Source organism: Molossus molossus, unplaced genomic scaffold (assembly GCF_014108415.1).
Source record: "Molossus molossus isolate mMolMol1 unplaced genomic scaffold, mMolMol1.p scaffold_m16_p_20, whole genome shotgun sequence".
NCBI classification, from domain to species: domain Eukaryota; kingdom Metazoa; phylum Chordata; class Mammalia; order Chiroptera; family Molossidae; genus Molossus; species Molossus molossus.
The window spans coordinates 14,279,940-14,307,377 of record NW_023425356.1 but is presented as its reverse complement, the minus strand read 5'-3'; the positions used below and the strand labels follow the sequence as shown (position 1 = coordinate 14,307,377).

Sequence of the window (27,438 nt, the reverse complement as noted above, 5' to 3'; positions counted from 1 at the left end):
GGTAGCCGAGTTCGGAGAGCCTGATTCAGGACTCGGAATTAGCAGCGGCAAGCGCATGGCAGGCAGCTGCCAGCCTTGCCCTGGTCTGGGCTGGGCTGGCTGATTGTTCAGGACACACGTACAGGGGAGTCTCAACCTCGCTCCTCCCAGCCATCTACAGCTGCTGCGTGGGGTGAGCATCATTTCCTCTCCCTGCCCTGAATGATGCCCTGACATGAGGTCAGCCACCGTGAAACAGGGAAGTCCTCTGCTCCTAAAATGCAGGCACGTTGGCATCCAGGGTGTCGGCATCCAGGGTGTTGGCATTCAGCCCGTCTGCTCTTCACGCTCCGCAGCCCCAGTTACCCCACCGTCCTCAGGTGTGACTCTCTGGATTTTCCATCAAAAGCTACAATAAAGACAATTTTTAAAAAAAGCTGCATGTGTGCCCTCAGGTAGATGGGGAGGATTCCACCTCATTTAGAACGAAAACATGAGAAACATCTGGTTCAGTTTCAGTCAGACATTCTCCTTCAGGTTGTTGGAATAACTGCGGAACACCAGCCACCACACCACCAGGTTTGAGGTTGAAAGACTTAGATCTGTGACATGATGTCATTTCTGAGCTTGGGCTGGAACGTTTCAGCCACGGTCGAGAAAACCCGTTTAAAAAGACTCAGGTGGTATGAAAAACATAAGAAAGTGTCTCACTTTCTTTCTTTTTTTTTTTTGCATTTATTTTCAGATAGAGCAGGAGGGAGAAAGGGAGGAAGAGAGAGAGAGAAACATCGATGTGAGAGAGAAACGTCAAGAGGTTGCCACCCACACACCCCCAACCAGGGCCAGGGACAAACTACAACCGAGGTGCCCTTAGCAGGAACCAAACTCAGGTCTCTCTGGTCTGCGGGCCGACGCTCTAACCACTGAGCAACCGACCAGGGCGAGAGTGTCTCCCTTTCAACACTGATCAACATCTGGCTATCTAAAAATCTCTCCATGGTTATTTTAATTTGGGGATTTCATAAAATATTTGGTTTTATGCAAACGTGGTTATGCATTCAAGCAGGGGTGCCTCTGTTCTTTCTGGGGTTTTGTAGGCTCCTTTGTTTGGGAAAAAATAAAACCTACCTATGGGTACATCAGCCAGCATCTAGAGTCCTGGGTTCTGCAGTCACACAAAAAAGTGAGAACACTGGACTTGCCCCATGTAACTTGCCATCCATTTGAAAAGGCTCTCAGAGGCGACCATTTAAATTATAATAGAAACTACTGTATGACTAAATGCCAACTAAGTGGTATTTGCAGAGGGTGCACCAGGGACATTCTAGGCTGGTGAGGCAACGAGGAGTTGAGTTAGGTTCGAAAGACCAGACTGTAATCAATGGAGAGGATGAAGAATCAGGACTGCAGAGGTTATAGGGTAAGATGACCCAAGGCACGTCTGTGGGACAGTGATTACCAAGCCCGGGCTGGACAGGGCTCTTGGTGGAGGGTAAAGAGCTGAGGCATGGTGGGAGGTGGGATTACAGCTGTTGGGGAAGGAGAAGGGCAAGCTGAGGGCTGTGAATGTTCGGGTTAGTTAATTGGGTAAGGAGTAGAAGACTAATTTACGGTTTGGGGGAGGTATGATCTTACTGCAATTTTAAAGAGATTGTTTGAGCAGCAATGGAATGAGAGGGGAGTCACCGGACAGAAAAAATAAGCTAACTTGGGTAGAAGAGGGTACCGGGGGATAAATGGTGATAGAAGGAGACTTGACTTGGGTGGTGAACACACACTATAATATACAGTTGATGTGTTATAGAATTGTACCCCTGAAACCTACATACATAATTTTATTAACCAGTGTCAGCCCAATAAATTCAAGAAAAAAGAAAAAAAGAACATGCTAGAGTGTAGATACAGTCAGACATAAGAGCATAACCCATGATGGTTGTAGGAGGAATTGTGAAGAAAGGAACAGGAAACATTATTAAACATTATTAAGTATTATTAAACAATATTATCAAGCTTCATTAAATTCAGGGACAGAAGGAATCAAAACAACAAATGATATCAGTAATAGAAACAAGACCAGAATAGTCATGATTTTTAGATGGGAACCCGGATTTCAGAAATAAGGGGTCCTGCTCAGTCAGAGAGGGTAGGTGTGTGAATGGGGGTGGGAGCCCCCACGTCCGCCCGGGGAGCAGCCTGTCTGCTCTGCTATAGGCACAAAGTGCTGACAGCAATACCACAGGTGTAGATTGGGGTCCAGCACAAGAAAACCTTCTAAGGATTTGATAAGTCAGAGAAGCCGAGCAGACTTCCGCAGATGAAAGTGAACTCACCTCCACAACGGTATGTAATACACCACTAATGTGGCGAAATCGGAATGGGGCGTGTATCCATTCAGGGAGTAAGAGGGTCAACTAGCTCTGTGCAAACATTCTGATCGTGTTTTCTAATCTCAAGCAAAGCGAACTGCTCGAGAGGCAAGACGCATTGTGCCTTCACGGACATACCTTTAAGGATTCTTTTCACTGCAAATCACAGAAACTGGACTCAAACCTTGAGCAAAGCAGACATTCCTTGACTCACATAATCGAGAAGTCTAGGGTTAGCACTGGTCTCGGGACACAAGTGATGTCATTGAATCAGTCTGTAGCCAGCTCTTAGCTCTGCTTTCCTTTGGCTCCATCTGGGCAGGTTTCCTCTACACGCAAGCAAGTGGCTGCCCACAGCCCCAGCAGCCATCTCCTAGGCAACTCTGACAACAGAGTCCAACCAAAGTCCTGAGCCCCGTGCTCCTTGACCATCTTGGGCCCATTCCCAAGCCAGTCATTGTGGCCAGCCAGTCGGGATGCGCTGTTGGCTGAAGCCGGGGCTTCACACCTGCCTTGGCGCTGAGGCACCGGCCCTCTCCTGAGAGTCGGGGAGGTTGGCTTTTCGGATAGAGAAGACAGGAATGTGGATTCCAGGTGGGAAAACAGCAGTCCACACAGCAGGCCTGAATCCCTGGTGGCCTGGGGCAAGGTGTGGTTGTGCCCACCCTCAGTACCAGGGTCAGCCACACCTCCCCTCTGCAAGTCAGCTCTTGAATGCTGATGGTGAAGACGCCTGTGGTCAGTGCTTGAGTTCAGGGAGCTGGGTGATGGTAGGATCTCAGCACCAGGCAGAACGAGGAAACCAAGGACCAGGCAGGGAAGCCAGAGGAAGCCCGCAGTCAGCCCGGCTCTCCGGCTCTGAGTGTGGGCTCAGCCCACAGCCCAGGTCTGCTGACGGCCGGGCCTCTGCTCGTGCCAAGAAGTCAGGGACCTTTTCCCCACTTCAGATACTTCTTATATCCCTGCCTGGTTTGACTCCATAGTAGAGCATCAGCCTTCAGACCAAATAGTCACAGGTTCGATTCCGGTCAAGGGCACATACCTCGGTTGCTGTTCGTTCCTTATGTGATGTGTCCCTTTAACGTCGATGTTTCTCTCTCTCTCTCTCCCTCCCACTCTAACTGAAAATAAATAGAAAAATATTCTCAGGTGAGGATTAAAAAACTACTTCTTATAAATAAAATGAACAATATACATGTTCATAGAAAGTATTCTTTATTTCTTCCATAAATAATTTTCCAAATGGAAAGATGGCTGCTCTCTAGCAATAAAACGAGAAGGAAAATATGCCAGGATACCATTTATAGACTTGCAGAGCAATGAGGTGAGGTTACAGGACTTTTAAAAAGAAGCCCTGGCCAGTTTGGCCCAGGTTAGAGCCTCGGCCCATGGACCGGAGAGTCCCAGGTTCGGTTCCAGTAAGGGCACGTACCTCGGTCGCAGTTTGGCCCCGCCCGGGTGGGGTCGTGTGGGTGGCAACCACTCGATGTGTCTCTCTATATACATTGATGTTTCCTTCTCCCCCTCCTGCTCTTTCTGAAGATAAATGCAAAAATGTTCTCCGGTGAGGATTTTTAAAAAAAAAATGCTTAAAAAGAAGCAGGCCCAGTTTTTGGAAAACCTCACTTCAAGTCACAGGGTGCTGTTCACTGATCTGTGTATTTTCTCTTCAGAATAGGTTCCAAAAAATCAGCCCATTAAACTCTCTGCCCCTTGTCAGAGCGCCGTGGACAGGCGGCAGGCCAGTGGCTCTTAAAGAAATAGTGCCCACAGCCTGGAGTCCCCGGAGAGCCCACTCCCTGCTCTGGGAGGGTACCTGCCGCCCGTTGTAGGAGAAAGCCTCCCACCTTTGGGGGACGCTTTCCTGGGAACCTTGGTGATGGAGAGAAGGTCCTTGTTGGGACAAAGATGTGGGCATGACTTCACCTCCGCCGGACAGGGTGAGATGATCCGGCGGAGGGAGAGGGGAGCAGGGGATGAGGCCAGGGAGGAGGTGGACTCACAGCTGCTTGCGGCCCTTCTCTGGGGTCTGTGCGTCCAGGCGAGGCCTGGCGGCCAACCCCATGCCTGTGTCCACCGGTTGCTAACGTGGAGAAAGGAGAACCTGGCAACGTGGAGTTGGCAGCAAGAAAGCTTTGGGTGACCCGGTGTTCCCTAGACCTCCACTTTGGTCTTCCAGGGAACTCAGGAGGAGCCCCCAGCATCTCCAAATTCCACCAACCTGCCCCTCTGGCTTCCTGTTTCAGCCCTTGTCTGGGGCCGCCTCTTGGAGGGACGGACCCCTCAGAGGGGTCTTCTTTCCAGGAGTGCTCTGGGGAGCAGTCCCGCGGCCCTTCGAGGGCTGGAGAGACTGCGCTCCAGCGCGTGGAGTCATGTCTGAGCAGAGGCCGAGCCGGCTTGCTCCGGGGAGGGGTGCCCACACAATCGGCCACTGGCTGCTCCAGGACCCCAGCGCCCAGCTCCTCTGCTGATCCAGTGGCCGGCCTGGCCTGGACTGTGGCTGGGTGTTGGTGTGAGGAACGCAGTCCAGTGCTGAATGCAGACGGGCTGGCTTGCCGTTTTAAACACTGACTCACTCTGGTTATTTTTTTACTTCTGGGTTGTACCCGAGAGTCATGGTAGCTGCATAACAGAGACAGGCTGTAGCTTACATTGTTGAGACAGTTTCTCCAAAGCATTTTTATGAGAAGTTAGAGTAGATCATTACAGCCATATTTCGGAAAAACTGAGGAAGAGAGGATTCACCTAAAGGCTGCATTTGTGGCTCCCAGCTCTGTACGTTTACAAGAAAACTCACGAATCATCGAGGGCAGACCACCCTGCCCCGCCCCAAGGACTTTTCTCAGGGAAGAAGAAAAAGAAACCTGCCATTTATAAACTGCAAAACGCACAGATTTGGAGCTGAGAGTCACTGTTCCGAGTTCCTACCGAAAGGAGCTCGGGTGTGCCCCTGGGAGTAGACCCCTGGCCCAGGTCCAGCTTGCCCCTCGCTGGCTGTGCAGTCTACGGGAAATGACTTAAGTTCTCTGCGGCTCAGGTGCCTCGGCTGTCAATTCCTCTAGTACCTCACAGAGCGGCCAGGAGGTGGCTGACATAGGACCGTGCTCAAGCAGGGCAGTGGGGTCACCAGCCCTGAATACCTATTTGCCGTGGTTACTCCTGTAACAAGGGCCGGCTGAGAGAGAGCCAGCCCGAGGACCAGGAGGGAACAGAGCAAGGACGAAGGGAGGGTTCGGCTGCCAGGTAGTCGGAAGGAGCAAAAGGCTGAAACCCCTGCCTGTCTCCTGGGCGGCTCCTGTCCAGACGCCAGCGGCCAGCGGCGTGGCTCCGCTTCGTGTTGAATGACCCCGTGACTGACACGTTAGAGCAGTGCTCAGTCACCGATTGCAGTTGTCACTTAGGAGAACCAAGACCTTCCCTGCCCCATAAACTAAGTCCTAGCCAGTATTCTAGACCCGTAGCATTGTGTGCGTCCAGGGCAAGCTGGGAGGGCGGCTGGAGAGTGGCAGAGCCATAGAAAAATATTTTTAGATGAAAAATAGTCATTAGCTGGGGAAAACCATCTGCTGCCACAAAGCCACTGAAATTGATGACTGTGCCACACCACTATCCAGTCCCTAAAATGAGGGAGCCATTTATTTATTTATTTATTTATTTATTTATCTTCACCCAAGGACATTTTTCCATTTTTGTTCAGATACAGTGGAAGGGAGAGAGAGAGAGAAACATTCATGTGAAAGGGACACATCAAGTGGCTGCTTCCTGCACGACCCCAACCAGAGCTGGGGACGAATCCCAACGGAGGTATGTGCCCTTGGCTTCAACCTGCGACTCATTGGTCCGAGGGCCAGTGCTCTAACCGGGGAGCCAAACCGGCCAGGGCAGGGAGAGCCATTTAAAACCGAGCCGATGCAGACAAGGCTTTGAGGAGGTCGCTGTGGCTCCTTCCCCTGTTAACTGAAAAGAAGAATCTGAAACCTAAGAAACGAGAGGGAGTGGTCAGGGACTATCTGGTGGCATGTCACCTGGGATTATTGGCATCTCAAGGCCCAGCTGTGATAGAAGTGCAACTTCAAAGTTGTTTCTCTTTTTTCAAGTCAAGGGAAATAGGACTCGGGAAGCATGGGGAATTGGGAAGTAGGTCAGACACTTGTCACACAGGCTGCTGCGGGAGAAGAGGGCTCTACAGAAGCTGTCTGGGAATTGAAATGTGACTCAATTAATGTATTCATTCGACTTGTATTTGGGGGGCCAGATCAGACAAGGATGAGGAGCCTTGGAAGCCCCGTGGTGTGCCGAGCATTACAACTAGACCTGGACCTGGGTTCAGCAGGCCCGAGGGGTTTCGCCACTTGTTGAGTTTCTTCTGGTTTTCCCCTCAGCTCTGACGGCAGGGCCCACTGGCATTGGGCTGAGTGATGTGCCCAGATACACACAGGGCTTGGCTAGACAGAGGCCTCAGGGACTGGAGCTTCTAGGGCAGTTTGAGGCATTTGCTGTGAATTCTGGGATTCTGATAGCCTAAGAGTGGCCTGTTGTACAAATAAGCACATTTTCTTGGCAAGCTCATTATTTCAGAAAGCAAGTACAGTTCCTGAGGGACTGAGCAGGCTTGTTCCCATTGGGGAGCAGCTCTGTCCTCAGGCCCTGGTGCCTCTGTCTATTGCACCCCAGCCTCCTCAGGAACACCCCTCTTTTCTATATTTTAGACTCAGTGTGTGCAGCCCTGACCTCACCTTTGTGACCTTGGGAGAACCCAGCCCTGTGGGGCTTCTTGGACATCTGCTGGGTTTTTCCAGTGTGTCTCTAAACCACCATAAGCGATGGCAGGCAGCCAGTCCAGAACAGATCTGACTTGCTCTCTCTCAGTCCTCACATCCAACAACACTGACTGAGAATTTTGCCATGTGCTGGGCATATTCTAGGTCAGATGAATAAGGTTTCTCTGTGGACTTAACATCTACAGAGAAAGATATATATGAGAACCTGCAAATGCACAAAATGGACAAGAGCAGGCTAGCTTATATCCTGGTGAATTGCCCTGTGGCTGGAGTGCAGGATGGGTAAGATCCAGGGGCCCGGCCCCTAAGCTGTGTCCCGGAGCAGAATCTATAGACTGTCTTGTAGTTGTGGGGAGGCAACCAACTTGTAAGCAGGAAATTGGTACAATAAAGTGGCCCACCCATGAGCCCGTTCTGTGAGGAAACTGACTAAGGCGGTGTTGTGGCTGCCCTGCAGCCTGTTCGGGTGGGGCGGGGACAGGCTCCAGGCCTGTGTGTCCTGCCTGGAGCCATCCTGCTTTCCTGACCCTCATTAGTAAAATAGAAATGTAACACTTGCCTTACCTGTGGGGTTGTTTTGAGGAGCCAATGACATGATAGAAATGAAAGAGCCCTGGAAACTAAAATTTTAAAGACAGTAAGGTGTTTAGGCAGTGGGACCAGCAATAGTATTGTTTAAATATGAAATCATTTCTCTCATTACCACACCCATTCCCCCTGCAATGGCTCTCTTACAGGGAAGGAGGAGGGAGGGGCGTGGCAGAGCCAGCAATAACCACCGCCTGCCTTAGGGCTGCAGAACACAGGGCTTCCCCCGCCCAGAAGTACCCCCGCCCCCACCCAGGGCCAGCAGGAAGCAGAGCATCTTGACCTGCTGTTCCCTCTATGTCAGGGTGCAGATCTGCCCACAAACCACTGTTAGCACCCAAGGGGCCTCCAGAGGTGCCCTGCAGGCCAGGCTGAGGGTTTCCCCAGAGGTGACACCCAGCTCCCCACCCTTTCTGTGAATGGGAGTGGTTTCCAGGTGACTCATATGAATAAAATGCAAAAAATAATGAAGAGGTGAACGGCATTTTTTTTAAGCAAGTCAAGTGCCCAGCCTTGTATTGTGTTCTAACTTATCGCAGGATCAGAGGAGGAAATAAGAAAAGACTTGGCTTCATTTCTCTCAGAACAAGAACATCTCTGCCCTTTTCTTTCTCTGGGAGAACAACTGTTCCTGTGGCCTGACTCTGGTAGTCAGTGAAACTCCCACCCGCGTTAAGGCTGCTATTATGCTGGAGAGGCAGGCTAGGAAGTCGGCCACGAGATGGATATTTTTATCCCAGCTCGATGATCTTGGGCAAATTGCTTAACCTTTTGGAGACCAGTTCCTCTGTCTAAAAAATGGAGATAATAATGGTGTATCTGCTTTGTGAAGATTAAATGAATACACCTGCTAAGTGCTCAGAACAGTGCCTGGAGAAAATGAGCCCTTCATAGGTAGCTAGTGTTATGTTAATAATAGCATTGTTTGGTGATATTACCTTCTCGCCTCCCCTCTGTGGCTATTCTTTTCTTTTCTTATTTATTTATTTTTTATCCTCACCTGAGGACATTTTTGCATTTATCTTCAGATAGAGCCGGAGGGAGAGAGGGAAGAAGAGAGAGAGAAACATTGATGTGAGAGATACACATCAAGTGGCTGCCACCCACACAACCCCAACCAGGGCCAGGGACAAATTGCATTCGAGGTTCATGGGACAAATTGCATTCGAGGTTCATGCCCTGAGCGGGAACCGAACCCCGGTCTCTCTGGACCACAGGCCACACTCTAACCACTGAGTCAAATTGGCCATGGCTCTATGGCTATTCTTGTAACACGACCTTCCACTAGTCCAGTGTATATGGTGTTGCCCTCCAAAGTTTATAATTCATACAAAATCTCATTGCCGTGTCCCCCCCACTCCCCTTACCCAAAAGCCCCCTCTTTTGTCCCATCCTGTCCCTGCTTCCTCATCTGCGCCTGGGCAGACCATCAGCCCCCTTCCCTCCCAGACACTGTGTCCTGGGGCCTCTCACGGGATGGAGACAGCCATTAATTCCAGACTGCGTGGGAGGCAAGGGGCCTAGGGAGGTTTGGGTGGTGTCCCAGCTCTGGTGACCCTGGCTCCTGACTCTGTGTCATCAATTTCACACCAATGGTAGCAATACCCCCTTTCCAGGGGTGGTGGGGACCTGAAAGGTGAAGTGCCTGGCATCTAGGAGGACTGTGGGATGGTTAAGAGCAGGCGCCATGGGGATGGGACAGAGCCAGTGTCCAGTCCTTGCTGGGCCTGTGCCTGAGCGGGCCCCTCACCTCTGCGCGGCTGTCTTTACGCGCTGGGAATAACCGGAGCCCACCCCCAGGAGCCTTGCGCGGTTAACTCGGGTGAGTGAGGGCGCAGCAAGCCTTCCGCAGGTGCCCATTATATTACTAACAGTCCGGGGTCCTGCCCTGCGGACACGGGGACACGGGGAGCGCGGTGGCAGGGCCGCCGGGGCTCAGCGTCCCCTCCGCCCTCTTCCCCGCAGGGCTGTACGTGCTGGTCGGAGCCGGCGCCCTGATGATGGCTGTGGGCTTCTTCGGGTGCTGCGGAGCCATGCGGGAGTCGCAGTGTGTGCTCGGATCCGTAAGTGGCGCCAGGGGCGAGAGGAGAAGGAGGCTGGCCCGAAGGGAGCCCCACGCCTGGCTCCAGCGCCAGCTCTTTCCGACCCACTGGGACCTGGGCAGTCACCCCTCTGCGGGAGTCTCGTTCCTCGTCCCCTGCATAAGGACAGTGTTATCTTTGTCCCTGCCTCATATGGAAAGTCCGCGGGGATGAGGTCTTAGTATGAAGATGCTTTGGAGGAAAAGTGCCTAATAATTGACAGGGCCAAAAGTAATTGTTCTTTAAAATATATATGAGCGGGTGGAAGTTCCTACAGCCCGGGCGCGGTCGTCTGCGGGAAAGGCACCGCTGTTCAGCAGCATCCGCCGCCCTCCCTCTGGAGGCTCGTTTTAACAAGCAGCCTCTTTAAAAGGGGGGGGGGGGGTCTTTCTGTTACCTGCTGTACACCCAGGGCCAGTGTGACCTAAGAGGAGAAGGGAGGAGGGCAGGACGAGAGGACGTTTTGATCTCCCCACAGGAGGCAGAGACAGCAGGCCTGCTGGGCAGCCTGGCCCTGCTCAGTGCGGCCTTTGGGTTTCACTGTAAAACATCCACTGTCGTCCTCGCCGCTGCCCGCTTCGACTTTGCCGCTTCACTCTTTTGTGTTTTTTTCAAATATATTCATTAAAAAGTGGATGGAGACAGTGAAAATGATACAGCGCGCGCTCAGTTGTCTGAGTCAATTATACACCCCTGCATTACAATTGCAATTAAAATCACTGCACGTATGGACTGTAGGCCTAAGTATTCGAGCACCCCAGGAATCCTTCAACGCCAGGTGCAACCGCTAGAGTCTGGAACCGATTAACCGCGATGAACGAGGGATGACTGTAACTCATTTCCTCGCCCTCCATCCTCTTTCCCCTGCTGAACGTCTCTCGGATTTGTTTATCATTGAGCTTAGTTAGATCAGAGCAGACCAGAGCAGAAGTCTGTCCAGGACACCTTCACCTGCATTGCCGCCTCCTCAGAGACGCTTCCAGACTGCACAGTCTCGGGTCCCACTCTCCCAAAGCCAGGTCCCAACAGTCACTCTCCACTACCTGCCCTTATTTTATATTTTTATAGAGCCTCTTTTATTCATCAAATGTTCACTGAACACAGGTGCCAGGCACTGTTCGAGATGGTGGGATTTCTATATCACTATCTGAAATTATCTTACTCAACTTTTTTATTGCTTTATTTATCATATCTTCTCCTATGAGGCATGGGGATCTTATCTTATTCATCACTGTACACCCAGCACTAAGAACAGTACCTGGCACAGAGTAAATGTTCAATAAACAATTACTCAATGAATTAATGAGTGAATGAATGAACAAACTAAGGGAACTGAGGGACAAATCCTTCCTGCTAGATCAATTCAAAGTTACAACTTTGCCTAATGGCTTTCAAGTGGAACCAGAATCAAAGAGGCTAAATAAATTGAAAAGGTATTGAATTAATGATGTTAGTATCTTCTCTGCAGTTTTTCACTTGCCTACTAGTGATATTTGCTGCTGAAGTAACCACTGGAGTGTTTGCTTTCATAGGCAAGGGTGTGGTAAGTAAAAATGACTTACAATTTCTTTTTAGAATGGTTAAAATGTTCTCATTATGGCAAAGGATATGAGGATATTGATACCCACAGTGATATTACAAATCCAAATGACCCCCACAAAGATTGTTCACGTAGAACTCTTTGGCCTAGAAGCGGTGTATGGAACTGAGCATGTGAGTGTGCACATACGAGCTTACACTTTTCAGGGGGTAGTGCCTAGCTTTCATTAGATATATAAAGGGTCTGTGTTTCTTTTTATTTATTTATTTTTTCATTTTAATTGACTTTAGAGAGAGAAGAAGGGAGAGAGAGAGAGATAGAAACATTGATGAGAGAGAACATTGAATGGCCGCCTCCTGCATGCCCCACACTGGGGTCAGGCCCACAACCTGGGCATGTGCCCCGACCGGGAATCAAACTGGCGACCTCTTGGTGCATGTGTCAATGCTCAACCACTGAGCCACACCGGCCGGGCGGTCTGTGTTTCTTTTTAAAGGATCTCTAGTAAGATTATCTTGTTTGAAATAGAACAGAGGTCAGATTATAGACATAAGAAAGAAGGTTGTGGAAGAACACAAATTCTCATACCTGAGATCATCATTTGTCCTTAGGGCTTGGCAAAGACAGAGGCCCTGTCACCCTCGAAGGCTAAAGCCGTCACCTCTGTGAGCTGGTAAAGCCAGTTTATATATATTTGTGCTCAAACTGTAGGTGCCCAGACTAGACCATCAGGAGAACCCACAGAGGAAATGGTCTTTTGGAGGTTAAAGCACACTGTGAGAAAGGAGGGTGAAAAGGAACAGGCAGAAGAATAGAATCTTAAGTTTACTGTATTTCACATACATTCACGTGCTGTCAATATTGTGTTCATGAAATTATTTTAGATTTTTTAAAATGGCAACCATGTAGAATATGTAAATATCACCTCATTTGGAATTTTCCTAAAGTGGCTGATTATATTTGTAGGTTAGACGAATTGTTCTTATAATTGTTTGAGATTTCTATGGATTTGGGGTCTCATGCCTTTATACTAGAAAAATAATTCTCCACACTTCGTGTGATATTTGAATGCTGAAACAGTTTTCCCTGGTCATGAACCTTTGATACTATGTTATGAAAAGACCTGAGAACTTGTAACCAGGGGTACCACGCAGCAGAGGTCCCGACTCCAGCTGGGCATCAGTCACCTGGGTCTCCCAGAAGCCTGGGGTCCAGCTGATGCTGATGTCCATTCAGGTTCCAGAACCACCACTCTAAGAAGTCTTTCTAGTCTACAGAATTATTCATGGTTAGTCTATCGTTCCAGCTTCAGAAGTTTCTTAGAACCAATGATCTGTTGCATATATGCAGAACTATTTTAAAATATGGATAAACATAAGGAAAGGCTGTATTTTTGAAGGGTAAGGAAGAGGGGTTTTTTTTTTTTGATGATAGGAGGACTCGTGAAACTTCCTGCTCACTGTCCTCTCGGTATTCCTGGCATTTTTCAGGCTATACGACATGTCCAGACCTTGTATGAAGAGGCTTATAATGATTACCTTAAAGACAAGGGAATGGGAAATGGGACTCTCATCACCTTCCACTCAACAGTGAGTAACTTTACTTTTTCCTTCAAATCGCATCTTCTAAAGAAGACCTCTGATCACCTGGATTAAAAATAAAATGCATGTGATATTGCATAACTTTTATAAAGTATATGTTATAGTGTATATATGTGTATATATACATATGTGTACATGTATTTCTATGTGCATATATATACACATCTACTAATATAGTAAGTTTACTATTGAAAAACACCTGTAAAGAATTTTCCTGTATCATGCCCTGGGCTGCATAGTTCAGTGGCTAGAAGGATCGGTTACCAGTTTGATTCCCAGTCAAGGGCACATACCTGGGTTTCAGGTTTGATTCCTGACCCCGGTCCAGATGTGTGCAGGAGGCAACTGATTGATATGTCTCTCTCACATTAATGTTTCTCTCTCTCTTACTCTCCTACTCTCCCTTCCCTTACACTGTCTCTAAAAAATCACTGGAGCCCGGCCAGTGTGGCTCAGTGGTTGAGCATTGACCCATGCACCAAGAGGTTGCGAGTTCAGTTCCCAGTAGGGGCGCATGCCCAGATTGTGGGCCAAATCCCCAGTGGGAGGCATGAAGGAGGCGGCCAGTTGATTTTCTCTCTCATCAATGTTTCTCTCTCTCTCTCTCTCTCCCCCCCCCTCTTCTTTTCTCTCTAAAATCAATAAAGAAAAAAAAATTTTTTTAATCACTGGAAAAAGTATCCTCAGGTGAGGACTAAACAAAAAAAAAAAAGGAATTTTCCTATTCAAGAGTTTCTTACTAAATTTTGTTCATGCTATTTTCCCACCCTAAAGAGATGTTCAGGGATTCATATCATTATATATATTATTTGCATATTTATTAATTATTTGCCATGATATTTAAGCAACAGCTTTAATTCACAAAGACTAACAAATATAATAATACAAAACTATATTGTTTTATGTTTTCCAGAGTTGTAATTTTTATTTGGCTTTTATATAGAGGGTTCTATAATTGTATAAGCCTACTTTTCAAAACACTAAGGAAGAAATAAAATGTTCTTTTTGGTCAATTTTGAAAACAAACACATAAATAAATAAATCCAGCGAGGCCCAGCCGCAGCACAGCGGGTCTGCCCCCGTGGGAGCCAAGCTCACACAGTACATGGAACCTGGAAGAGGCAGAGGCCCAACACACAGGGTTCACACGAGGAAGTCAGGACAGGTGCCCCAAAGAGACAAAAGAGCACAAACAAGAACGCCCAGGAAGCAGCCCAAATACACATCAGCTTCTCTCCAAGGGTGGCGTTGTGGAGTAACACAGACAACCATGACCTTCAAGTCAGAAAAGCTCATTCTTAGCTGCAGCTGGGCCTCTGGACAGTTTTGTAACCTCGAGTAAGTTCTCTGACCCTGGATGCTGGGCTCGCTTATTCGTGAAATAAAGGGGCGCCTGGGTCAGCGGCTCCTTTTCTTCTGGGAAGTCCTGCCATCGGTGCACAGCTCAGAGCTGTATGCAGCTGATCAAGGAAGGCTCACAGAGTCGTGTTGACCTCTTAACCACTGTGACACAGAGAAGCAAGTGTGAGCCTCTGGGCCAGGTGTTCTCAGGTAGCCCAGTTCTTGTCTGTCACGGGGATGTCCTGGAAGGTGCCAACCATTTATCCTGTGCAGCCTCGGCCACCCCAAGGAGATCAAGCTGCACACAGGTTCCTTTGTCTTTGAAGGACCAGCCCGCAGGCAGGACACCTGTTTGCTGGCCCGTCTCCAAGCCCTGATCTTTTAACCCTGGAGTTGACTGTGGCCATTCCTCCACTCCATCCCAGACTGTCCCCAGTTAACGAGCCCTTACCGAAACTCATAAAACTTGAGCTACTCAGCAGGTTAAATTACTCCCAGGCTGAAAGAAAACAATCTAAAGGCCCAATTCCTGTCTAAAAAGCAGCAGTTTACACAGACACTGAAATTAACTTCTTGCCTTGTTTGGGTTGCCTTGAGTCACTTCCCATCAGAGAGCGCAGACAGCTTCGGAGAAGGCATTTTCTTGTTCTGCCTGCACAATTATGTGACTCTGCTCTCTTTCCAGAAATGGCGGTCTGGGTGGCAGGACTGGGCCTTGTAGCTGCTTTGCTACCGCGACACCCGGTCCTTAGCAGTGGCTCCCAGACTTGCAGCTGCAGCTTCTCTCTCCCGTGTCCTAAAAACTCTTTTCTGACTCTCTAGTTTCAGTGCTGTGGAAAAGAAAGTTCTGAACAAGTCCAGCCCACGTGCCCAAAGGAGCTTCCAGGACACAAGGTAAGCTTGTCCCGCAGGGTCCTCTCCTGCCTGTAGTGTAAGCTGGGTTTTGCCTTCTGGATGGAGCCTGTCATTCTGGGAGGCCCTCTCCCAGTGCCTCTGGGCCTTCGCTTTATTCTTTGTGAGATAAGGGAATCAGTGTGAGTGCCAGTGTCCCGGGACCCTGCGGCACAATGAAGATGCTGTGGCATTAATGAAGCTCACCGGGACCAGGGGTGCCACCCAGGAATGCTGGCCACGCCACTCCACAGCAGGCACAGCGCTGACACATGCGACTATTAAGTGCTGTGTGTCGGGCATTGTGCCAGCTTCTGAGAACTCTGAAAAACACATGGTCCCTTCCTCAGTGGCCTCGCAGACCGGTCGGGAGCGATGGCGCTGTCCTGATCTCTGCGTGGAGTGCGGTGCAGGGTGGGGTTAGGACAGCGGCCCAGAGGATGGGCTCCTTGAGCTGAGTTTTGACAGGAAGGTCACTCTAGGCCCAGCGAGCAGCAGGGGAGAGGCGCGGCAGTATGACACTCCAGGACTGCAGAACAGGAGTCCAGCGGGGATGGTGAGGAACATTTTTGGAGAAGCGGGCAACAGCATGATTTCACACCTGGAAGCTTGGGACACGCAGAGGATTAACATCAGTTGTGTATTGAAGAAAGAGTACTTAGGCTGCTGGGTGTGCCTGGTAGAGTAGAAGGTTCGAGATTAACGGAGGCCACTTAGGTGACACCTGTGGTCACCCTGGTAAGAGGGGATGAGGGCTTAGAGCAAGTCACAACAGTGGGAAGGAGAGGGAGCAACAGACTGAGAGATGTTCGGGGGCGAACCACAGGCCTGGGCAATGAATCGGGCCTGCGCGGGAGGGAGGGCCGAAGGCCAGACCTCAGGCTGCTGGAGGGGGGGGGGGCGGGGGGGCAGGGGAGGGCGGGCCTCCACCACTGAGTGAGGCGAGTGTAGGGAAAGGAGCAGGTCCTGGGTGCAGGTGACAGCTTCAGCCTTGGTCAAGCTTGCACTCCAGGTGCTGGGGGACTTGCCAGTAATCTGCACTGAAGACAGGTAGAGGAACCCCAGCACATTGGTGGTGGCTAAAGCCGTGGGCATGGACAGGGACCCAGGGAGAGAGTGTGGAATAAGGAAAGAGTGGGTGAGACAGTGTCGATCAAGGGGTAAGCTGAGGACAAGGAGCCGGAGCGAGACTGAAGGAGGAGTCGCAGTCAGGGAGAGCCCAGCGACAATCGCGCCTGGGACACGAGGGAGGAGCTGGCTTGTCCACAAAGTCAAATGCTGGGAAGAGGACAAGAAGAGGAAGGCTGGAAGTAAGCGGGTGGATTTGGTGCTTGAAGATCGCTGATGGCGTTGGCCGCACGTGCAGGACAGCGGAGGGAAAACGCAGGTAGTGTGGGAACGAGGGAATGTGAGGATGTGGGAACCACGACGGTGATGCCTGAGGCTTTCAGCCGTGAAGGGCGGGATGAGATTTCCGTCCCAGCGTGTGTTGTGAATCGTCCACCAAACACTGACTGCGTCCTTCCGAGTCGGATGAAGTGAAGAAGACACACCCGCTGCCCTCAAGTGCCCCGGTGGCTGAGGAGACGTGCAGGGAGCATCACCCCACAGACAGCACGTGAGACTCAGCCGGGGGCAGGGACCTGGGGGCGCACGGGAGGCTCCCCTGGCCCGACGCTCACGATGAACTTTGAAGGGTGAATAGTTCAGTAAACAAGAGAATGAGTGTTCCAGGTAAAGGACACGGGGCAAAAGCATGGAGGCAAGAGAAGGTAGTTGCACCCAGGAAGGTGCAGGCAGCGCGGAGGGCTGGAAGTCCCAGTGCCTGCAGAGATGAGTCCTTAGAAGAAGAGGGACCTGTTCTGGAAGAGCCTCGACTCCTCGTTGAAGCCAGAGTCCGGACTTCACGCTGTCTGCTTAGGAAACCGGAAGGTGGGCTCCGGGATGGCCTTGGCGTTTCCAGGAGTTTGCTGCAGTAGCATATGGAGAACTGATGGGAGATGAACAACCTGGAGCCGAGGACACCAGCTGGGAAGGCGGGAGATGCTAACTGGTAACAAGCTGGACAGAGGAGCAGGAATGGAGAGAAAAAGCCTGTTAGAAAGTGAAATCTGTGGGACCGGGTGACCAGTTAGACCTGAGAGAAGACAGATCTCCTGCTGGGCTCTGGCTTCACCATCTGCAGCGATGATGGTATAATCGAATGAGATGAGGAATAGAGAAGAAGAAGCAAATTTTGGAGGGAAAAGAAAAAGTGAGTTTAGTATTTCACCCAGAGATTTGGAGGAGCCAGTGGGACTTCCAAGTGGAAACACCCAGCAAGCCATTGGAAAACCTGGTTTGCAGCTCAGGAGAGAGGTTTGGGGACTTAAAGCTGTAGACTGTATCTGCTGCATTAGGTTTGGAGAAAAAAACAAGGACAGAACTCTGGAAACAACAACGTGTAAGAATGGGCCCACGAAGAGCTGCCAAATAAGGAAACTAGGAGGAGTAGGCAGACACCAGTGAGGAGACAGACGAGGCAATGATGAATGAATGAGGTATGATAGGACACATGTGAATGATGAATGAATGAGGTATGATAGGACACATGTGAATGATGAATGAATGAGGTATGATAGGACACATGTGAATGATGAATGAATGAGGTATGATAGGACACATGTGAATGATGAATGAATGAAGTGTGATAAGATAGTGGTAAGGGTTTCATATAGCTTTTGTGGGTATCAAAGTGATAAGTTGGACAGACTAGACACAAGATTGGATTAAAAGCCAACCTCTCTGTATAAGGGGACTTCAAATAGAAGCTGGAGAAAGTAATTTCAATTATAAGTGATCTATTCTGCTCCCTGTTCAGTTTTCCCTCATCCATGAGGGGTCTTTGAACCTGCCCTGCCATGTCTCTATGGGACACATATGAAAGGCTAGTGACCCACCAAGCCCAGGTACCAGAGAAAAGAATGGCCCTTTAGCTCCCAATATTTGGCTTTCCTTTAACTTGAACCCGTATAGACTTTCTAGCTTTTTACTAGGTAATGCCTACGTTGTATAGTAAATTGGATCAAGTATATAGAAAGTCCTTTAAACAATAAATGAAAATACAAAAACAAGGGGCTCATTTTTTCCTTTGTCTCTCTTGCTTTAGGCGTTGCATCAGTGAAAATTCTGCTGCGTATAATGTCTGAAATTTTGTTGCCTACATTTTCTTCTAGAATTTTTATGGATTCACAAATCACATTTAAGTCTTTTATCCATTTTGAGTTTATTCTTGTGTATGGTGTAAGTTGATGGTCTATCTTCATTTTTTTGCATGTAGCTGTCCAATTTTCCCAACACCATTTGACAAAGGCTCTTGCTACCTTTGTCAAATATTAATCGAGCATAATGACTTGAGTCAATTTCTAGGTTCTCTATTCTGTTCCATTGGTCTAAATGCCTGTTCTTGTGACAGTACCAGACTGTTCTGACTACTATGGCTTTGTAGTATAACCTGATATCTGGTATTGTGATCCCTCCTATTTTGATCTTCTTTTTCAATATTGCTGTGGCTATTCAGGATCTTTTTGGTTCCATATAAACTTTTGGAGTATTTGCTCTAGTTTTGTGAAATATGTCGTTGGTATTTTGATGGGGATTGCATTGAATCTATAGATTGCTTTGGGTAATATGGACATTTTAATGATGTTAATTCTTCCAATCCATGAACAAGGTATGTGCTTCCACTTTTTTATATCTTCCTCTTCTATTTTTTTTTTTCAATGACCTGTAGTTTTCCGTGAATAGGTCCTTTACTTCTTTGGTTAAGTTTATTCCTAGGTATCTTAATTTTTTTGCCACAATGGTAAATGGGATTGCTTTTTTAGTTTCTCTTTCTGTGAGTTCATCATTGGTGTATAAGAATGCCGTCGATTTCTTGATGTTGATTTTTATCCTGCTACTTTGCCAAATTCATTTATTAAATCCAGTAGATTTTTGATGGAGTATTTAGGGTTTTCTATGTACAATATCATGTCATCTGCAAATAATGACAATTTCACTTCCTCCTTTCCCATTTGGATTTCTTTTATGTTTTCTTCATGTCTAATTGTTGTGGTTAAGACTTCTAGTACTAAGTTAAATAAGAGTGGCGAAAGTGGGCATCCCTGTCTTGTTCCTGTTCTTAAGGGAAACGCTTTTAGGTTTTTGCCCATTGAGTATGATGTTGGCTGTCGGTTTTTCATATATGGCCTTTATTATTTCAAGATATAATTCCTCTATTCCCACATTGCTGAGTGTTTTTATAAGAAATGGGTGCTGGATTCTGTTGAATGCTTTTTCAGCATCTATTGACATGATCATATGGTTTTATCTTTCATTTTGTTTATTTGGTGTATCACATTTATTGATTTGCAAATATTGTATCAGCCTTGCATCCCTGGGATGAATCCCACTTGGTCATGGTGAATAATCTTTTTGATGTATTGCTGGATTCAATTTGCTAATATTTTGTTAAGGATTTTGGCATCTGTGTTCATCAGGAGTATTGACCTGTATTTTTCTTACTAAAAAGCTTCTGCACAGCAAAAGAAACAACCATCAAAATAGAAAAGGAACCCACTGTATGGGAGAGCATAATTGCGAATGATACATCAGACAAGGGGTTAATTACCAAAATACATAGAGTACTCATACAACTCAACAAAAGGAAGACAGAAAAAAACAATTAAAAAATGGGCAGAGGACCTAAATAGACACCTCTCCAAAAAAAAAAACATACAAATGGCCAAGAGACTGATGAAAAAATGTTCAATGTCACTAATCATCAGAGAGATGCAAATTAAAATTTTATACCTGCCAGAATGGCTGCCATCAACAAATCATCAAACAAGTGCTGGCGAGGGTGTGGAGAAAAGGGGACTCTAGTACATGCTGATGGGAATGTAGACTGGTGTAGCCACTATGGAAAACAATATGGTATTTTCTTAAAAAATTAAAAATTGATCTGCCATTTGACCCAGTGATCCCACTTCTAGGAATATACCCTAAGAAGCCTGAAACCAATCAGGAAGAATATATGTACCCTTATCTTCATAGCAGCACTATTTACAATTGCTAAGATCTGGAAACAGCCCAAGTGTCCATCAATAGATGAGTGGATTAAAAAGCCATGGTACATATACACAATGGAATACTATGCAGCCGTAAGAAAGAAAGATCTCTTATCCTTTGAGACAACGTGGAGAGACCTGGAGAGTATTATCCTAAGCGAAATAAGCCAATCAGAGAAAGACAAATATCACATGATCTCAGTTGTTTGTGGAATATAAAGAACAAAACAAGCTGATTAACAAAACAGACCCAGAGACATAGAAGTAGGGTACAGACTGACAAACCTCAGAAGGAGATGGGGTGAGGGAAGAGATAGGCTACAGAACTTATATGCATGTATGGGTAACCAATAGACATAGACAATAATGTCGGGGGGTGGAGGGGACAGGATTGGGAGGAGGGTGTCAATGGGGAAAAAAGGAGAAACATCTGTAACAAAAAAATAAATAAATAAAAATTTTTAAAAATAAGAAAAACATGGGGCTATTTTGGGGGGGATAGTTTGCTTACTTTTATTTGCTGAAAGCAAGAAGAGTTCCCAGTATTTTTAAATCCTTCAGGTCCCAGAATAGCTTCCTCCCACCAGGTTTCAAGACTCTGACGTAGCCATTGGCCTAAATAGAAAAATTCCAGCAAAAGGAGAGAATTGTATTTTTTTCCTCAAACTACCTTTTCTCTAGGTTTGTCAGAATGAAGCTAAGAGAATGGCCCTAACAGAAGCAGAGGCTGACACGGATGACTCTCCCAGCATGATCTGCAGAGAAGGGCAGGGCGGTCATCCACACGTGCAGTAGTAGTCCCCTCGATCCGAGATTTCACTCCACAGATCTCAGTACCTGCGGGCAACCGTGGTCCAAAAATATTAAATGGACTCTTGCAGAAATAACCCAATTTATATGTTTAAAATTGTGTGCTGCTCTGAGCAGCATAATGAATCCTGAGCTGTCCCCCTCTGTCTTGCCCAGGACGTGAATCATCCCTTGGTCCAGCGTGTTCACGCTGTACACGCTACCCGCCCGTTAGTCACTCAGTAGCCTCTGTTATCAGACTGACTGTCATAGGCATCACAGTGCTTGTGTTCAAGTCACCCTTATTTTACTCATTTAAGGCCCCAAATCACAAGAGTAGTGATGCTGGGAATTCAAATATGCCAAAGAGAAGTCGTAAAGTGCTTTTTCTAAGTGCAAAGGTGTGTATGTACAGGGTTCGGTACTATCCGCGGTTTCAGGCATCCAATGGGGTCTTGGGATATATCCCCCATGGATAAGGGGGGACTACTGTACCATCAGTTGTTATTCCTGACTCTTTTTTTCCACAACAGAATTGCATTGATGAAATTGAGACCGTAATCAGTGTTAAGCTTCAGCTCATCGGAATGGTCGGTATTGGAATTGCAGGCCTCACGGTGAGAGTTTCAGAACATACCTTCTTGTCCTCTAAGAAGCTTGAACCTACCATGGCCAGTTTTTCTCAGTGGTTAGAGCACCAGCCTGTGGACCAGAGTCTCCTGGGTTTGGTTCCTGCTAAGGGCACATACCTTGGTTGCGGTTTGTCCCCGGCCCCGGTTGGGGTCGTTTGGGTGACAACCAGTCAATGTGTCTCTCTTGCATCGATGTTTCTCTCTCTCTCTTCCTCCCTCTCTCCCTTCTGCTCTATCTGAAAATAAGTGCAAAAATGTCCTCGGGTGAGGATAAAAAGAAGAAGTCTGAACCTTTGCATCTTACTTCTCTTCAAATGGAATGGCAGTGTCTAAGGAGAGATGTCTTCTAAAAAACAAAGACATTTGTTGACAGGACATCTAAGAACAAAGCTGATTAAATACATTGACACTAAGTTCTCTAAAATATGATGCAAATACTATAACCTAATGATGACCTTGAGTTTATTATTATAATAACTTCCTATTTTAAAGCCACCAAACCTAAATTAGACAAGTGCTTTTCAACTCTGGGTCTTTCCTTCTGTTGGAATTTTATTTTTGTTAATCCTCACCCAAGGTTGATTTTTAGATAGAGTAGAAGGGAGGGAAGGAGGGGGAGGGGGAGAGAGAGAGAGAGAGAGAAACATCGAAGTGAGAGAGACACATCCATTGGTTGACTCCCCCACTACCCCAACCAGGGCTAGGGATGGAACCTGCAACCCAGGTACATGCCCTTGACTGGGAATCAAACCTGAGATCCTTAGGTCCGGGGGCTGACGCTCCAACCACTGAGCAAAACTGCCCAGGGCTGTACTGTTAGAATTTAAAATAACATAAGGTTAACCCCTCTCACCTGTGATTTGCAGAGTCAGCACAGTGTGGTGATTAATAGTGTGATCACACTGTCTGGTTTCAACTCCTAGTTTTACTACTTACAAGCCCTAGGATTATGGGAAAGTTTCTTAATTTCTCTATGCCTCAAGTCCCTGTAAAATGAGGATTTTAATGCACCAACCTCATAAGATTGTTGTGACGATTGAGTGTGATAATACTTACAAAGTATTATTAGAAATTAATTCATACAGTATCTGAAACATAGCACTTCCTAAGTGCTGGATCTTCCTACAGTCTGTTTCCCAAACCCAGAGTCCGGGCGAAGGGAACAGTGTGTGTGACTTGGGCGTGGAGTGCCTCCAGACCTGCAGGCGGCTCGGCGCTGGTGAAGGACAAAGTGCACGAATTGACAGGGACAGAGGGTATGGTAGGAGCAGCAAGCGAGAGATGATAAGGAGTGGGTGTGAGGGCCACATCATTGAGGTCTTTGTGTGTCCTGATCAGAGGCTGGGTAGAAAGGGGGAGCCACCCATGATTAGAAGGACTTGTGGTGCAGCATGAAGATAAAGTCAAAGGGAAGCAAGAGTGGGGATCAGGTGGGGCCAGTGAAGAGCTGATTTCCATTGTCCAGGGGTTGAGTGCTAACAGCTAATGTTGACATACTGCTTACCCTCCGACCCTTCTATGTAGATTCATTCCTGGCCTAAGCTAAACAGGGGCAATGGGAACTGCAAGGAAATCGATGAATTGGCAGTTCTCAGGGGACACAGAAGCATCTGTCCTCTTTTCTGCATCTAGAGCCCGGGGAGTGGGGGAGTGGTGAATATACTGTGCTGAGGACCGCCCAGTCCAGGGACACCTCCCCGGCTGCTCTGGGGCTGGCCTGACCGCCACTCTGGGGCGGAATAGTGGAAAATGTTCTGTATAATAGAGGCATCAGATAGCCCCTCCTCACAACTCAGCAGTCTCCATGAATGAGCATCCTAGAAACAGTCACCCGACCCATGACAGCGTCAGGAGGAGGCTGGTAAAGTTTCTTTCTGGGGGTATCTCTTTAGAGTGCAACCCATAAACGTTAGGGATCGCATCCAACCCAACAACTACGGTCCGGGGGGATGCCCTCTGTTGGCCATCTTGAATCAATACCCTGAAAGTTTCTCCTTTAACTCTTTTCTTCATGAAGAGTTGCACACTGTGCCCTGGCCGGTTTGGCTCAGTGGTTAGAGCATCGGCCTGTGGACCAGAGAGACCTGGGTTCGGTTCCCGCTAGGGCACGTACCTCGGTTGCAGTTTGTCCCCGGCCCAGGTTGGGGTCATGTGGGTGGCAACCAGTTGATGGGTCTCTCTCACATCGATGTTTCTCTCTCTCTCTTCTCTCCTCCTTCCCTCCCCCTCTATCTGAAGATAAATGCAAAAGTCCTCGGGTGAGGATTAAAAAATTTTTTTTTAAGTTGCACAGTGTAGTCAGTTAACCAAATGTCCATTAGGTGTCTCCCCTGCCACACACTTGTACCAAGTTCTGTCAGGCAGAAGCTTGGAGCCCTGCCCAAGTTTGGAGGCCATTCCCTTACTTAAATCCACCCCCTTCCTTCTGAAATAACCGATCAACACGTCTTCTTTAACGTAGCATTTACAGATCCTAGTCTGATGGGGTTGAGAGAGAACGAGAGAGCTATGCTGACTTCTTTAAACAAACCCTGACTGTACTTCATAAACACTGTGCCCACAGGGCTTTCCCTCCGCTCTGCGGAACTGCAGGGGAATGACTGAGAACAGGAGGATTGTGTGGCCCCTTCTGTTCAAACCATACAAGTGGCTATGATGTTGCCAAGTAATAGGCTTCTCCGAGAAGTATCCAAGACATAGAAGACATCAGTAGTATCATAGCTCAAACACCTTCATTTATGCTTTGGTAAAACTACTAAGTTAAATAGGGAAGCATCATTTATACTTAAAAATGAACAGGAAATAAGATGGTGCACTTTTTAATATGCAGTCACTGGTGCAAAAAATTTGAAGCGTTTCCAACAATAGAAAACTACTTAAACCACAAGCATATTTAAACAACTAGTTGTGCCCTGGCCGGTTGCTCAGTGGTTAGAGCGTTGGCCTGTGGACCAGAGAGGCCCAGGTTTGGTTCCCACTAAGGGCACATGCCTCAGTTGCGGTTTGTCCCCGGCTCCTGTTGGAATCATATGGGTCGCGACTAGTCAGTGTGTCTCACATCGATGTGTTTCTCTCTCTCTTCTTCCCTTTCTCCCTCCTGCTCTATCTGAAGATAAATGCAAAAATAAAAATAAATAAATAAACAACTAGTTGTTATATACACTTTTTAAAGTAAATATATGAGTTCTGAAATTAACCTGAAATATAAAACTCCCAACCCAATAGTGTATTATTGGTGTTTTACAGTTAAACTGCTCCAGAGGCTAGAACTAGGCCCTTTTGTTAAATCAGAGCCCTGTTGTTCTTTTAACAATAATAAAATACAAATGCATCTTAAGCAGAGTTAATACGGAAGACTTTAACCAGTAGTCATAATTAAGCAGATATATAAAAATGCCATTTATAACTAGTAATTGTTGGTTATATTGTTAACTTGAGTCGGACACATAGGCAGTTTGCTGACCTTCCCATCAATTTTTGTCATTTGAAAGTCATTAATAAGTGCTTTCTTCTGTTTCAGATCTTCGGCATGATATTCAGCATGGTCCTCTGCTGTGCCATACGAAATTCACGAGATGTGATATGAAGCTACTTCTACATGAAAATTGCTCTCTAGAGCTTTCATGTAAATGTCATGAGCTGTTTCCTGGTGCATTTTTAAGATTCAAAGGACATTAGGATCTAAAATAATTTGCTGTTGATTGTACATTTGCACATGTATGTATGCTTGGCTCATTACTGATTTACCCCTCGAGTGAATGCCTGTGTACGTTGCCTGAGAGCACATTCGTGTGTGATCTGTGTGCTTCCGGCATATGCATTATACAGAATGAAATTGGTTTGCTGGGAATTCCTGATTCTTGTTATACAGTGAGAGAAATAACCTATTTAACTCTCAGAAAAATATAAAAATAACTTTGAGAAACTTTAAAAACTTGGCTATTCAAAAAAAAAAAAGGTAATGGATTGGTTTCTCAGAGGCTAGCCGCAGAAAGTTAGGTACAGAGAGTTCAGGGATTTCTAGTTAACAGAAGCAATAAGCTACGGGAATGGACATCACAGTGTAGTGTTAAAATTGACTGTCTGAGGAGACTGTAAGGGTTCCTGGGATTTTTTTATATACATAACTCTCCCCAGAATACAGTAAACCACAGTTTTAGAACTAAATACATCTGTAAAACTAAATATAGCATGGAAAATCTAATTTGAATAAGTCATCTTTTCCTAGTATTTAAAAACAAAAAAACTTCCCTCTGGAAAGAGTGGTCACACAGACAATCATGTGTCCTATAAAAGCGAGTGTTTTAAGGACTAAAAAAAAAAAGCCTTTTAAAGACTTTTTAAGGAAATATTTTTGTCATTATATAAAGATGTTTAAATACCGCTTTATTACTTTCTTTTTCTGACGCTGCTCTGTACTACTACGAGCCTCACATCCAAAGGGCTTTTACCTCTAGCTTTTCTGTATTTCTCCAAAGGCAAGGCTAGGAAGACTAGCGGAAGAGACCTGTACATTGTGGAAAGAGAAGTTTCACTGGCACTGTATCTTTAAAATACCTCATAACTTGAGTTTACATATTTTCCTAATTTTCTGTATTTTTCTTATTTATTCACCTAGAGAATCCTTCTTTATAGATTAAGAACTATAGTTTTCACCACTTAAAATAAATAAAACAAAATCCTTTATGTCAAATATTTTATCATGAGCATCCTTGGCCAACCCAACATAAAGAAAGCGAAGCATCTTCTGGTTGTGTGTGCCCAAGGGACACAACCTAAGGAAACAAAAACATCTCCACACGCACAGCAGAAATTGGTTTGACCAGTGCAAATCAAAATATAAAAATAAAAATTGCATGTTCTTCTATGGTAGTTGTTCTCAACCTTCCTGATGCCATGACCCTTTAATACAGTTCCTCACGTTGTGGTGACCCCCCCCAGCCATAAAGTTATTTTTGTTGCTACTTCATAACTATAATTTTGCTACTATTATGTCCTAGGCGACCCCTGTGAAAGGGTCGTTCGACCCCCAAAGGGGTTGCGACCCACAGTTAAGAACCGCTGAATCTATGGTCTTGATGCTTCATTCTAAGTATGTAAACCTAAATTTAGGATCTAAATGGACATATTTGTAACAACTTGGCACATTTAGTAAATCATGGAGTTTTTAATATTTTCATTAGTTATTATTATTATTATATTTTTTCAAGTCACACAAAAGTGAAAGTACTGGGGACTTTGGAAACTCCCAAGTAATCTGTGCACCTGTGAGAGAGAACACAGTCTGGGTGTGCTCGTCCAAGAACCTTTTACAAATCATTTTACCGAGAAGGCTTAGCTGATTGAATCGTCTCCCTCCCGCAGAGAACCACATTTCCTCTTCTGCCCTACATGCTACTGCTACCAGGCTTTTCTAGGAAAAAAGTCAGATTGGAAGCAAGCTAAAAATTGAACTATGCATGGCTACTTTACTGTATCTATAGCTAATGAAAATATTATCTTAAGAAAATTGCTTCATGCAATAGTGGTTTGTACCCCAGTAGCTGAGAGATACAACTTTTTTTAAAACAAAAATAATTTTTTTTATTGATTTTAGAGAGAGAGAAAGGGAGAGAGATAGAAACATGGATGTGAGACAGAAATATCAATTGGCCACCTCCTGCACATCCCCTACTAGGGATCGAGCCCGAAACCTGGGCATGTGCCTGACGGGGAATCAAACTAGCAACCTCTTGCTGCACGGGTCAAGGCTCAACCAC

The 27,438-nt window shown here is 46.7% G+C and overlaps 1 protein-coding gene across 1 annotated transcript in view; it reads left to right on the top strand.

The window, feature by feature from the left end:
- TSPAN2 (tetraspanin 2) overlaps positions 1-25,679 on the top strand; it is a 45,513-nt gene extending 19,834 nt beyond the window's left edge. Inside the window, exons 3-8 of the mRNA XM_036273363.1 lie at positions 9,680-9,777; positions 11,264-11,338; positions 12,826-12,924; positions 15,100-15,171; positions 21,581-21,664; positions 25,200-25,679. Of these exons, the coding sequence (XP_036129256.1) occupies positions 9,680-9,777; positions 11,264-11,338; positions 12,826-12,924; positions 15,100-15,171; positions 21,581-21,664; positions 25,200-25,265 (494 nt within the window). The 3' untranslated portion in view covers positions 25,266-25,679. The remainder of the gene's footprint in view (positions 1-9,679; positions 9,778-11,263; positions 11,339-12,825; positions 12,925-15,099; positions 15,172-21,580; positions 21,665-25,199) is intronic.
- Positions 25,680-27,438: the final 1,759 nt, after the last annotated feature.